At 36.4% G+C, this 15,392-nt stretch overlaps 1 protein-coding gene across 1 annotated transcript in view; it reads right to left on the reverse strand.

Moving 5' to 3' along the window:
- ror2 (receptor tyrosine kinase-like orphan receptor 2) overlaps positions 1–15,392 on the reverse strand; it is a 150,011-nt gene that overhangs the window by 7,065 nt on the left and 127,554 nt on the right. Inside the window, exons 5-7 of the mRNA XM_030149929.1 lie at positions 14,633–14,754; positions 12,306–12,620; positions 8,138–8,392 (exon numbers count right to left, since the gene is read on the reverse strand). Coding sequence (XP_030005789.1) covers positions 8,138–8,392; positions 12,306–12,620; positions 14,633–14,754 — 692 coding nt within the window. The remainder of the gene's footprint in view (positions 1–8,137; positions 8,393–12,305; positions 12,621–14,632; positions 14,755–15,392) is intronic.

The following is a 15,392-nucleotide window of genomic DNA, read 5'->3' on the forward strand; positions in this document are numbered from 1 at the left end:
TTTTATTCTTTTCTTACATTTCGTTTTTCATTTGTTTTTGCTTTTATTCTTTTCTTACATTTCATTTTTCACTCATTTTTGCTTTTATTCTTTTCTTACATTTCATTTTTCACTCATTTTTGCTTTTATTCTTTTCTTACATTTCATTTTTCACTCCTTTCTGTATTTTTTTTCTCTTACATTTCATTTTTCACTCTTTTTGTTTTTATTCTTTTCTTACATTTCATTTTTCATTTGTTTTTGCTTTTATTCTTTTCTTACATTTCATTTTTCACTCTTTTTTTGTTTTTATTCTTTTCTTACATTTCATTTTTCATTTGTTTTTGCTTTTATTCTTTTCTTACATTTCATTTTTCACTCCTTTCTGTTTTTATTTTTCCCTTACATTTCATTTTTCACTCTTTTTTTGTTTTTATTCTTTTCTTACATTTCATTTTTCACTCCTTTCTGTATTTTTTTTCTCTTACATTTCATTTTTCACTCTTTTTTTGCTTTTATTCTTTTCTTACATTTCGTTTTTCATTTGTTTTTGCTTTTATTCTTTTCTTACATTTCATTTTTCATTTGTTTTTGCTTTTATTCTTTTCTAACATTTCATTTCTCACTCACTTTTGCTTTTATTCTTTTCTTACATTTCATTTTTCATTTGTTTTTGCTTTTATTCTTTTCTTACATTTCATTTTTCACTCTTTTTTGTTTTTATTCTTTTCTTACATTTCATTTTTCATTTGTTTTTGCTTTTATTCTTTTCTTACATTTCATTTTTCACTCCTTTCTGTTTTTATTTTTCTCTTACATTTCATTTTTCACTCTTTTTTTGTTTTTATTCTTTTCTTACATTTCATTTTTCACTCCTTTCTGTATTTTTTTCCTCTTACATTTCATTTTTCACTCTTTTTTTGTTTTTATTCTTTTCTTACATTTCATTTTTCATTTGTTTTTGTTTTTATTCTTTTCTTACATTTCGTTTTTCATTTGTTTTTGCTTTTATTCTTTTCTTACATTTCATTTCTCACTCACTTTTGCTTTTATTCTTTTCTTACATTTCATTTTTCACTCTTTTTTTGTTTTTATTCTTTTCTTACATTTCATTTTTCATTTGTTTTTGCTTTTATTCTTTTCTTACATTTCATTTTTCATTTGTTTTTGCTTTTATTCTTTTCTTACATTTCATTTTTCATTTGTTTTTGCTTTTATTCTTTTCTTACATTTCATTTTTCATTTGTTTTTGTTTTTATTCTTTTCTTACATTTCATTTTTCATTTGTTTTTACTTTTATTCTTTTCTTACATTTCGTTTTTCATTTGTTTTTGCTTTTATTCTTTTCTTACATTTCATTTTTCATTTGTTTTTGCTTTTATTCTTTTCTTACATTTCATTTTTCCCTCCTTTCTGTTTTTATTTTTCTCTTACATTTCATTTTTCACTCTTTTTTTGTTTTTATTCTTTTCTTACATTTCATTTTTCATTTGTTTTTGCTTTTATTCTTTTCTTACATTTCATTTCTCACTCATTTTTGCTTTTATTCTTTTCTTACATTTCATTTTTCACTCCTTTCTGGTTTTATTTTTCTCTAACATTTCATTTTTCCCTCATTTCTGTTTTTATTTTTCTCCTACATTTAATTTGTTCACTCGTTTCTGTTTTTTCTGTCTTTTTTTCTGCACTTGCTTGTTGTTTGTCACTGCTGTTAACTGTGAAATTTCCCCACAGTGGGATAAATAAAGTCATATTTTATCTTATCATATGTTATCTTATCTTATTTCACCTTTTATGTTTACCAATCTCCACCCTGTTGTCCAAATATAGTCACTTCTGAGACCAAAAAGCCAAGCTGGTGATGGAGTAAATGGTAATCCAGTCTTCTGGGCCCAGTCCCTCAGTGGGAAACTTCCTGTGGGTTTTTCTTTGTCATTCATGTCTACGTCATACAAAGTGGCCGTGCAGAGTAATTATCCTCTATACATTAAAGCTTTGAGGTCAAGCTAAAAGAGTCTGTGCACCCGGCCTTAATGATCCCGCTCGCCCTGCTAAGAGACTCCGACAACATGGTTTTTCCACACGTCGTACAGCATGACTTTAGGCCACGCCCACTGCAGCTGGACACGGTCATAAGTAGAACAGACACGAGCTGACCACACTGCTCGTAGCTGGCAGGGCATGCAAGATTATTAGACACTGACTCTTTAAAGTGGACCTCAGGCTGTGGCAGTTTGCAGGAAGAGAGGAAAACCACACAGTTGATATTCAAAGTGGCCCATCTGTGTGTCTTTATGAAATGAAAACCAGCTGCTGCCAGTGGATTATGGTGATTAGACAGAGCAAAGGAAGGCCTTGGAACATATCAGCACTTTGGTTTAAAGCGCTGAAGGATGAGGCACGTCCATTTCTGCTGCAAAACAGAAAAATCAAGGCTCTGTTTGGACAGTTTTCTCTTGACCTTCGGGACATTTTTCAGAATTACAACACACTGTCGACCCACATCTGGAGAAACTGGATTAAAGCTTGTGGCTGAAAGTCTTTTGTTTTGGATGGTTGTTAATCATTTAGATGTTATAAATCATGTGCTGAAATGCAGAGATGGAAGTAGGGATGTAACGATTACCGGTTTAACGATAAACGGCGGTAAAATTACAGATGGTTAGTATTACCATTTAAATTCTAATTATCATGATAACCGTGTTTGATTACCGCACTTTTAGGGGAAAAACGCCAACGTAAAGATCTGCTTTTATGTCAAATATTTGAGTATAGTTTTAATTTATTACAATTTGACTTCTCTATACCTGATATTTGGAACCAATATTCACTTTTAAAGTCTTTGAAATGGTTCGTTAAGCATCTGTGTGTTATTTATGCAATAAAGTATATACATTTTTCAAATCAGATTTTATATTTTTTTGTGTTTTTTGTCCTTTTCTGTTTTTATAGTAGGTTCAAGTGAAAAAAAAGAATAGACAGATGATACAGATGAAGTTGTGCTAAGCATTACTTACTGAGCTATGCATCCACATGGACTTCAGGGCGCAAATTTATGCGTCCCAAGGCTCTACTATCTCTTGTATGGGGGGGGGGGGGGGGGGGGGGGGGGTGTTATACCGCGTATTATATAACTTGGTTTGACTTGGGGGGACTTGGAGAGTATGTATGTAACTCAAAAGTAATAGAGTAGTCATTTAATACCTTACAGTTCTGAGATAGTAATATTGTTAGGCAAGGAATTACTTTTAAATAACAGTAACAAGTAATTTGTAGTGTATTACAGTTCAGAAGTAACTTGCACAAACACTTTACTTAATGTGCAACTCAACTAAACTAATGTTAGCATGACTTGGTCCATTAGCCATCCTGCTAATTAAAACTGCTAACTCTCTATAATCAGTACGTTTATACTGTATATTATATAAGCTGACTTGACTTGGGGGGGGTCATTTATGACGAGAGTCTGTATGTAACTCAGAAGTAATAGAGTAGTCATGTAATGCATTACAGTTCTGAGACAGTAAAACTGTAAGGTAAGGAATTACTTTCAAATAACAGTAACAAGTAATCTGTAATGGATAACAGGAAGTAACTTGCACAATACTTTATTGAATATGTAACTAATTGAAACTAAACTTTCAAAACTAAACTTACTAAACTTTAAGGAAAAGAATTACTTTTAAATAACAGTAACAAGTAATCTGTAATGTGCTACAGATCAAAAGTAAGATGCACAACACTTTACTGAATGTGCAACTAATTTAAACTAAACTAAACTAAACTAAACTAAACTAAACTAAACTAAACTCATGTTAGCATGACTTGGTCCATTAGCCATCCTGCTAATTAAAACTGCTAACTCTCTAATCAGTACGTTTACACTGTATATTATATAAGTTGGTTTGACTTGGAGGGTCATTTACGACAAGAGTCTTTACGACAAGTTTTTAATTATCACGATAACCGTATTTGATTACCGCACTGTATGTAACTCAAAAGTAATAGAGTAGTCATGTAATACATTACAGTTCTGAGATAGTAATGTTGTAAGGCAAGGAATTACTTTTAAATAAGAGTAACAAGTAATCTGTAATGGATTACAGATCAGAAGTAACTTGCACAACACTTCATTGAATGTGCAACTAATGTAAACTAAACTAAACTAAACTAAACTAAACTAAACTAATGTTAGCATGACTTAGTCCATTAGCCATCCTGCTAATTAAAACTGCTAACTCTAATCAGTACGTTTATACTGTATATTATCTAAGTTGGTTTGACTTGGGGGGGTCATTTATGACGAGAGTCTGTATGTAACTCAAAAGTAATAGAGTATTAATGTAACGAATTACAGTTCTGTAATATTGTAAGGTAAGGAATGACTTTTAAATAACAGTAACATGTAATCAGTAATGGATTACAGTTTGGGTGTAACTTGCATACCACTGCTGAACAGTACCCAGTGCTACCGGTGCTGTCCTGCTTCACAGACTCCAGACTCAGCCGGCAACAATCTCCTGTTTCAAATCCAGTTCAGGCTGAAACAATCACGACAAAAGATGACGTCTACGCTCTTTCACAAATAAAATAAATTGCCTGAACTGTTCCAATAAGACCAACAGCGTCTTTTGTTCACATCGACAATTTTTTAACACATCGTGACATCCACACAGCACCAGCAGTAACATGAACCCTGTTAGTCTACATATATATGAACTGAAGATCCTCATACATCACAGGCTCCTGATTGTGTGTGCCCGCCACAGTAATAGGATACTTTTCTTCACTCTGCACGCCACAGAGCCACTGTTACTGTCTGTTGACTGCTCAAACTGTTGCTAACAGATTTACAGTGTCTGTCAGGGTTTTATCATCACCCTGGGAATGTGCTGCCAAGAAAAGCACAAAGGTTGCACATAAAAAAACAGGTAACATCACATCACTTCCACACAAGTACAGACTTATGTCAGTTTTCCAGTGAACAAATCCTGGTAAAACTTTGAGAAATCCTAACATCGAAATGATTGATGAACCCAAATTAGACTTCAAACTAAACTCCATGGGTGTATCAGATTCAGAAAAAATAAAGGAAGGTCCGCACAGCCTGTGAGCTCCCAAACCATTTATTCAGTGACGTTTCGCCCGAAACGTAGCTGAATAAATGGTTTGGGAGCTCACAGGTTGTGCGGACCTTCCTTTATTTTTTCATAGTTAAAATGTTTTGGGATCTTGCACACCTCCTATTTTCAACGTGCGTGTCGTTTACCTTTTTTCATGATATATCAGATTCAGATTCAAGTTTATTTGTCATTTCAGCATGTAAAAAAAATACACAGAAACAAAACATTCTACTCAGGTCCCCGACTGTCAGCAGCATTTAGTAAATAGTATAAATTACTGATAAAATAATAAAATAATAAAAAACTGATATAAAATAGCAATAACAATAACCCCCCCCCCCTAAAAAAATTACCTATAAATAACTAAAAAGTTTATTTCTGAAGTGCACAGCAGTAAAGTGCCAGTTTAAAGTGCATTCTGGGCTCAAGTTCAGCAGGAGTTCATTATTTAAATCCAGGTTCCAGACCCTCCTGTTCTCAGCTGAACTGAATAGAGTTTTTAACCATCACTTCAGATCTGCACTGTTTCTTTTAAGCTAAAAGTTTTTATTACCTTCGCCAAGGAGGTTATGTTTTTGCCAGGGTTTGTTTGTCTGTTTGTCTGTCCGTTAGTGTGCAACATAACTCAAAAAGTTATGGACAGATTTGGATGAAATTTTCAGGGTTTGTTGGAAATGGGATAAGGAAGAAACGATTAAATTTTGGTGGTGATCGGGGGTGGGGGGGCCCACGGGGGGGCCACTGATCAGCCTTGGCAGAGGTCTGCGCTCTCTGAGTGCTTCTAGTGTTTTATCTGTTTTTTTTCTTTTCTTTTTTTCCTCATGCTTATACTCTTCATTGCATCCCTGTTTTAATGCTTTTCAAGGTCAAGGTCAAGGTTACTTTATTTATACCCGTTGGTAGATTTGTTTTGCAGTCTAGGCGATTGCCTCGGCATTACAACAACACATACATTAAACACACAAGACAGGCACTTGATCACGCTTACAGACAGGACAAAAAGACAGGACAAAAACCACTAGAAGCACTCGGAGAGCGCAGACCTCCGCCAAGGCTGATCAGTGGCCCCCCCCCCGTGGGCCCCCCCATGCCAAGGAGGTTATGTTTTTGCCAGGGTTTGTTTGTCTGTTTGTCTGTCCGTTAGTGTGCAACATAACTCAAAAAGTTATGGACAGATTTTGATGAAATTTTCAGGGTTTGTTGGAAATGGGCCCCCCCGTGGGCCCCCCCACCCCCGATCACCACCAAAATGTAATCATTTCTTCCTTATCCCATTTCCAACAAACCCTGAAAATTTCATCCAAATCTGTCCATAACTTTTTGAGTTATGTTTCACACTAACGGACAGACAAACAGACAAACAAACCCTGGTAAAAACATAACCTCCTTGGCGGAGGTAAAAAGTGCTCAGTGTTCCACCATTCATCGGTATTGCAGCATGGATAAGGAAATAAAATAGGTAAGATCAAATACATAAAAACAAGATGCAAAAAAACACAATAAAAACCAGAAAAGATAAAAACAATCTGGGATAAAAACCAGAATTAGAACATACAATTAAAAAAAAAAAAAAATTGAAGTCACAATAATAATAAATAGAGCAAAGAAATGGAATAAATAACTAAATAAGTTAGTAAAGTGCAATGTCACTATTTCTTCTTGAGCTCAGTGACGGCGACAGGAACAAAGCTGTTTTTATAAACACTGTGTCCTGGACCTGGGACTAAAAACCTCCGTCCAGAGGAAAGGAGCTGAATTTCACCTGGTAAAGGATGGAGTCATTGTTAAGAACTGATGAAGCCATCCATCCTCTGCACCTGTTTAGTGGACAGGGAGGCGGGACAAGACTGGGACTCACCAATCAGTCCCACTCTTGTCCCGCCTCCCTGTACGCTAAACAGGTCCAGGTTTTAATGTTGAATGTAAAGCACTTTGAATGGTCTCGTACATGAAATGTGCTATATCAGTGTTGTCAAACTCATTTTCTTTCAGTTCCACATTCAGACCAATTTAATCTGAAGTGGGCCGGACCAGTATAAAAATAATAACATGACAACCAATAAATAATGACTCCAAATTGTTTTAGTGCAAAAAATAACACTCAATTAAGCCAATATTTACATTTACAAACTATCCAAACAAAAAGGATTTGAATAATCTGAAAAAAATGAAATTTGTTAAGAAATATAAGTACAATTTTATCAATATTCTGCCTCGACTTATCATTTATAGGCTACATGTGCATTACAGATCAGATCTACAAAGACACAAAATATTTAGTAACAGGCAAAATATTGTTCAAATTGCACTTAATTTTCTTTAGACATTTCAGGTTGTTCATATTTGTTCAGGTTATTCACATTTTATTGTTAAAGGATAGTTTGTAAATGTAAATATTTTCATAATTTAATGTTATTTTTTGCACTAAAACAAAGACACAAAATTGAAGTTTGTATTATTTATAGTCATAGTGTAATATTATTTTTTTCCCATCAAACCCAGTAGTAAATCTGCAGTCATTCTTCTGTGTGGGTTCTTCTGCTGTTCTTATTGGACTGTAGATCAGATTGGTCTGGATGTGGAACCCACACTAACATGAGTTCCACAGCCTGGACTGTGGAGTTTATACACTGTGTAAATTCATCCCAGGGATCGGACTGGAACCTTTGGGGGGACGCATGTTTGACACCTGTGCCTTAGTCCAGTAGTATTTGGTTGTACTTCCTGTGGGGGCAGTGTGTTTTATGGTACTTCCTGTGTGTGTGTGTGTGTGTGTGGGGCGGTGTGTTTTCTGGTACTTCCTGTGTGTGTGTGTGTGTGTGGGGGGGGGGGGGGGGTGTTCTGGTACTTCCTGTGTGGGGCGGTGTGTTTTATGGTACTTCCTGTGTGTGTGTGTGTGTGTGTGGGGGGGGGGGGGGTGTTCTGGTACTTCCTGTGTGGGGCGGTGTGTTTTATGGTACTTCCTGTGTGTGTGTGCGTGTGTGTGGGGCGGTGTGTTTTCTGGTACTTCCTGTGGGGGGGTTTCTGGTACTTACTGCAGGATGGGATGTCACACAGGTCCACCCTGACCTGAGGGTCCAGGGTGAAGCACCAGGGCGCCTGCATCTGGCCTCCGGGGTTACGACAGAAGTTGTGCCCCCCCCACAGTTCGGGGTAGTCCTGGGTCAGGTGGTGGCTGTGGGGGTACTGGGAGCTCCACGGCTGGCACTGGTGACCGGACTTAGTGACGCTGACGGTGCCTCTGTAGTCGGCCCCGCTGCCGTTGAAGCAGCTGTGGTCTGATGGGTAATCTGTGGAGGAGACGCAGACTGAGTATGACTGACCCTGCTGCAGATAGAAGAGGTGGAGCTGGAAAAGGATGACACACAGAACATTTACAGGCACATGGTTAAAGCTTCCATCCATGCTCTGTTTTTATTTAAAGTTATAGTTTGGCACAGTTACTTTTACGTTACACATTTATGTTAGTATATATTTACCTCCACCAAGGACGTTATGTTTGCATTGGGGTTTGTGTGTTTATTTGTCTGTCTGTTTGTTTGTTTGTCTGTTTGTCTGTCTGTTTGTTTGTTTGTCTGTTTGTCTGTCTGTTTGTTTGTTTGTCTGTTTGTCTGTCTGTTTGTTTGTTTGTTAGCCAGATAACTCAAATGGTTATGGACCAATTTCAGGAAATTTTCAGGAAATGTTGATACTGGCACAAGGAACAAATGATTACAATTTGGTGGTGAACGGGTTGGGGGGGCTAGGGCTCGGGCTGTGTGTCGGCAAGAATCTGGCGATACAAGACAAATCACAATACCAGGATCATGATACGATATATCATGATACTGTTAAAAAGGCAATTTTTTTTTAAAAAAGATTTTTCCTTAAAGAACTGAACTTAAATTCTGTTTTACAGACATTCCAGTTTCAGATCCTGTTCAAATGTTCATATTCTATTAGTTCACAACTAACATCATACATTATGTTCGTGCAATCCCAACAAAGGAACGAACATCTGCTTCTCTTAGGATGCTTCAAATAACCATTATTTAATGAAACAATGTTAAATAATAATAAAGAAAGTATGAAAAAAAAACAAAAAGTGAATCTCCACAATATCTGCATTTGAATAAATACCTAAAAATATTGATACAGTACTTTTTAATATCGATACAGTATTATGAAATGAAATATCGCAATATATTGCAGAACTGATATTTTCTCACAGCCCCAGCCTTGGCAGAGGTCTGCGCTCTGAGTGCTTTTCTAGTTACTTATATATTTACTTAAATAGCATTTTTGATTTGTCTCTATTTTGGATTTTGCCCTTTCTTTAGTTCTTGTGTGCTTTTGTGCTGTAAATCTGGAATTCCCCCTGTGGGACTAATAAAAGCACATCTTATCTTATCTTATCTTATCTTATCTTATCTTAGTAATAGTAGTTACTATTTTTATTTAGTTTTATAGTTTCATAGTTTATATTTTTATACTCATTCTCTTTGCATGTCATACTTAAATGTCACTTTGTTTTGTTTGTTTTAATTTTCCAGTCACATTATTCTATTCTTAACCCTTTCATGCACGAATTATGAGAACCTTAGTCAAGATTTTTTTCTTCAGTGTTTAGCCATGAAAAAAACAATGCGATCGAGGTTTTTTTTTCTATGGAGTCACAAAATATCCATGCATTTAATTTTTGAAGTAAAGAAACATGTGTTTAAAACCCAATATCAGAAAGTGATATGAAAACAATGAAATAAAAACATTTTTAATGCTGCTAATCTGATGTCTTCTCACATTTTAACATATTCTAATGCTAGTAATTACTCACTTCATGGAGATAATTTGCAAAAAAACCCTTCTTGTCTAACAAATAGCAATTGATTTACACTTAAACATGTTAGTGCAGATCAGATTTATCAAGAACAGTAAAGTTACTGTAATGATCTGAATTACAGTGTATGGGATGGTGCATAAGCGTCCACTGTGTTGGCTGATATGGAACTAAAACAACAAAACCCATGAATAAACAAGAGAACAGCTGGAGAAGAACTGTCCACTGGAGTGGACAGTGCATGAAAGGGTTAAACCTATTTTTATTCTGTTTTTATTCATCTTAAATTCTCTTGGTATTCAGTGTGGACATCAAAGTAAGCTTTTCATTGTACAGGAAAATCTGTTTCTCTACTGTCCACATGACAATAAAACACTGTGAATCCTTGAATCTTTGAAATGAAAGTGAATCTGATCAGAATGAACCCAAACACAGCTCTGTGCTGAACACAAGGTCTGAGACTCAAATCCTTCTAAACATCTGTTGGAAACAAAGCCAAGAATGGAAACTCATTTCCATCTCTGATTACAAAAAGATCCTTTAAGTCAAACCTAATGACTTAGCATCTCAGAATAATGACATGTGATGGGTTAGGTCATTATTGTGAGATACTAAGTAACTATTTGGAGTATCTAAAGCAGGGGTGTCAAACATACGGCCCCAGGACCAAAACTGGCCCCCCAAAGGGTTTGATCCGGCCCACAGGAGGAATTTGCAAAGTGAAAAAAATTACACAGAAGACATCAACAGTCAAGGGTGTCAGTGAGTCTTGACAAGTTATTTTAAAGTTAAAACCTGTATTTTTCAGTTCCAAATGCCTTTTATTAAATGTTTTGTGTATTTGTAGATCCACTGGGATCTGTAAGTTGTGATGCACATATTTGATAATAAAAGCTGAGGCATAATATTCTTAAAATTGCACTAATTTAAAAAAAAAAAAAACATTTTCTGATTGTGGATTCTCAATTTAATATGAAAAGAACGAATGATACATGAATTCTGAAGGACATCGGACAGTGATAATGAACAGTTTGTTAAAGGCCATGTCAGATCATCTATGCATTCATGAGTGTTTGCATCTTTTAGGTCTGGACATGCGTTAATGCTGACTCCCTCTTATAAACAGGGCTGGAAGAAAATATCGGCTCTGCAATGTATCGTGATATTTCATTTCACGATACTGTATCGATATTAAAGAGTATTTTATCAATATTTTAGGTATTTATTCAAATGTAGATATTACGGAGGTTCCTTTTTATTTTTTGGTTTTCTATTTTGTTTGTATTTTATTTTTTACCTCCACCAGGAGGGAATGTGATCACTTTGCTTTGTGTGTTTGTGTGTTTGTTTGTTTGTTTTCATCTTTAGTGTAAAACTCTTCCACCCATCTTTCCCAGATCTTCCCCACAGATAGGCCTAGGCCCTGGGACCAACCCAGTCCATTTTGGTCCCAGTAGGACACAGTTCAAGGTCACAGCAAGGTCACAACATCTACAGTTTTCCATCTGTCATCATTGAGACATTTTCCAAAATTCATCCAAAATTCAAACGACTCCGATTCTCCTCCAGTTGGATCCACCTGTAGCTTAGAACAGTCTCTTGTATGTGGAACTAAATTGTCCACATCCACTGTGGAATGTGGACTCTGTGGACATTTACACTGAACATTGAAAATCCCATTTCCCACACATTTAAAATTAGAACTCAACTAATATTGATGTGAATTGAATCTAATTGGACAGACACATGACTGGGACCAGATTCAACTGTTTCTGTGTATGGAACAACCTGGAAACTGTTGGATTTAAACAGAAAGAGTGGATCCACACATGCACAGAGTTCAGGGTTGTGTGCTCAGAACACTTGTTATTATTTAACATGTTTTATTAAATAATGGTTATTTGACACATCCTAAAGAGGCAGATGTTGGTTCCTTTGTTGGGATTGAACTCAAATCTTGTTCTGATGTTAGTTCTGAACTAATAGAATATGAACATTTGAGCAGGATCTGAAACTGGAATGTCTGTCAAACCGAATTTAAGCTTTAAGTTTTTACAGAGGAAAGTTTGGTGATGTGGCATCAGATCCTGTTCTGATCAAATAAAAATGTGTTTAGTATTTGTTAGTATTTGTGCAAACTTCTGGTGTAATTTAAATCTTCTAGGAAATGACCTTAAAAAAAAAGAAACAAAACAAACAAAAAAATTGCCTTTTTAACAGTATCATGATATCATATGGTGATCCCAGTGTTGTGGTTTGTATCGTATCTCCAGGTTCTTGCCGATACACAGTCCTACTCATAAAGGCTGACCCTGCAGGGTTGTTGTTCCATCCAGTTGGTGTTTGGACTACAGTTACCATCTGTGTGTATTAAAGCCTCCACCTACATGGACCCAGTTTCTCCGGTGGAACTCCGATCCTCATGCAGGACGCGGCGTCGGGTGTGCCGGGCCGTGGCAGCAGGTGGCAGCTGGGGAGCTGCAGCTGCATGAGGATCATGGGGTTGGAGCGGGCGATCGTATACTCTGCGTGACACAGCTCGTTCTCCAGCGCTTCGCATTCGTCTCGGCAGAGCTGGCGCCGGCGAGGACCTCGAGAGCCTTCGTCGCACAAGGGGAAGACGTAGTAACAGAAGGATGGGATGGCGAACCTGGAGCACTGGTCTGACAGGTGGGTGGAGGTGCCGATCATAGTGAAGGCAGCTGAGGAAGAGCACACACCAGCGTTTAGTATCAGTTATCATCTTATGCATCACTGTGAACTGTACGGCAAAGAGGAGCGGCCCTCGGCTTCATCCTTTCACTCTATTTATCCTACAGCACAGGTGTCAAACATGCAAAATGCAAAAATTACCCTGAAGATATTAACAGTCAAGGGCATCAAACTCAAAAATAACAGCATAATAAACTAGACATAGTGACTCCAAATTTTCCTCTTGGTTTAATGTGATAAAAATAATATGACATCATGCCTCCAAATAATGGCAACACCAATTTTTTCTCTTTGATTTACTGCAAAGAACATTAAATTCTGATCTCCTTTAATAATAAAACGTCAATAACCTGAACAAATATGAATAACCTGAAATGTCTAAAGAAAAATAAGTGCAATTTTAACAATATTCTGCCTGTTTTGTGTCTTGGTAGATCTGATCTGTAATGCACATGCAGAAATTATAAGTTGAGGCAGAATAGTGATAAAATTGTACTTATTTTTCTTCAGAAATTTCAGTTTTTTCCAGTTATTACCATAGTTTTTTGTTTGGATAGAAATAATTTCATCATTTCATGTTTTTTTTTGGACAAAAAAATTTGTAGTTGTCATTATTTATAGGTTATTCTGCTTTTATTTTAAAGGTCCGGCCCACTGCAGATCAAATTGGGCTGAATATGACCCCAGAAAGAAAATGAGTTTGACACCCCTGTCCTACAGTTTTTAAATTCCCATGTCATTTGCACTTTTCCATTTCCATTTACACTACTGTTAAAATACTGTATTTTGCACTACCAAATCTCTACATCTTTTTTACAAATATTCCTAGGTCCAGCTCTTTGATTTTTCCTGATGTAAATAGTGTGCCTTCTATTGTCTTTTGATGTGCCTTGTAATTTCTTGCACTAAGTTGGAGAGCTCGACCTCAATTTTGTTGTACTTGTACAATAACAATAAAGAGATTCTGACTGTGAACCAGAGGAGGTCATCCCAGGTTCTTCCAGTCAAAGTCCTGCCATGTACTGGTTCCAACCTGTTCACTGAAGCAGCCCATTCTGATGAGCACAACTCCACATGCAGGGAGATGAAGGGAGAATTAGTGGAGTCACCTGTGTTCAGTGAACAGGCTGGAACCGATACATGGACGGACTTTGACTGGAAGAACCTGGGATGACCCTCCTCTGCCTGGAACACACTTCAGCTGGGGCTGGAAAGACCTGAGCTCATGTACCTCCAAGTTTTTCCTTCTGTCTTAAAACACAGCGAGTCCATTGGACAGTGCCTGTGTTTTTAAACTGCTGTGACCTCAGCAAGATTTGCACTTTAAAAAATGTACAAATTGCACTTAAAAACTGTGAAAGTTCTCTGTTACTACTATATTATTGCTTGTTTTAATTTATTTATTATTACCTGTGTTTTAAACCTGTAATCTTACTTTCATGTGCTGCTGACCTCTTGACCAGGTCATAAAAGAGACCTCGATCTCAATGGGACTTTAACTGGTTAAATAAAATAAAATAAAATAAAATAAAATAAAATAAACATGTTTGTAACTGTACTTTCTGTCTTTGTGGAAAATCTTTGAATTTACAGATAATCACGCATATCCACAGTCTTATGGTACATGTGGAGTACCACAGGAATCGGTTCTAGGACCATAACTCTTTCATTCGTACATGTTTCCTTCTGTCGTGTCATCAGGAGACAGTTTCTCCTTCTACAGTTGTGATACAGACACTCAGCTCGATGAGTCCAAATCTCAAAATGATCAAAAGGATTTACTTTAGTTGTAAAGGCCTGGATGTCACTGATATTTTTTACAGCTCAATCAGGACAAAACAGAAATATTAATCATTGATTCGAAGGCACAGAGCGAGAAACTGTCCCACAAACTAAAGACACTGAATACTAACGTCAAATGCATAAAATGGAGTAAAAACCTGAAACTTGGTTCAGACCACAGTTCTGATTTTCAGTTGTGTAAAAGCTCTTGTTTCGTCACCTGTGATGCGGTTTTCACTCTCCCCCTGCGTCTGCAGAGACTCGACGTAGATGCTCTGGTTTCCAATGAAACGAGCGCAGGCGATGCCTCGATACGGCTGACAGAACCCTTTATCATGGGACCTAAAAATAAGAAGAATTTGGCACAAATTAGACTCAAATGCATCATTATGGCAGCTATAGTTATACAGTTGATTTCATCACAGGTACTTTGGATAATGACAAGTGAATGAACACAACACAACATGTGAGGTTTTACTTCACAGGTGTCAAACATGCGTCCTGGGGGCCTAATCTGCCCCCCCCCAAAGGTTCCATTCCGGCCCTGCAGGATGAAAGTGCATAAATGAACCTGAACAGTCCAGGTTGTCCAAATCCTTTTGGTTCAGGTTCCACATACAGACCAACATGATCTACAGTAAAAGTAACAACACAATAACCCATAAATAATGACAACTACAAATGTTCTTTGTGCAAAATTATGTGGAAAAAATTGAAGTGAAAAAAAAAAAAACATTACACTGTGAAAATATTTACATTTACAAAACTATTCTTTCACAATAAAATGCAAATAAATCCATAAATAAAAACAAAGCTGAACAACCTGAAATGTGCAGTTTGAACAATATTCTGCCTGTTACTAAATGTTTGGTGCATTTATGGATCCACTGGGATCTGGAGTTGTGTTCATAATAACAGATGGAATATTGGAGAAACTGTTCAAATTTTAGTTCCAAACTCCAAAATTTGAACAATATTCT

The sequence above is a fragment of the Sphaeramia orbicularis genome, chromosome 12, assembly GCF_902148855.1.
Source record: "Sphaeramia orbicularis chromosome 12, fSphaOr1.1, whole genome shotgun sequence".
NCBI lineage: Eukaryota > Metazoa > Chordata > Actinopteri > Kurtiformes > Apogonidae > Sphaeramia > Sphaeramia orbicularis.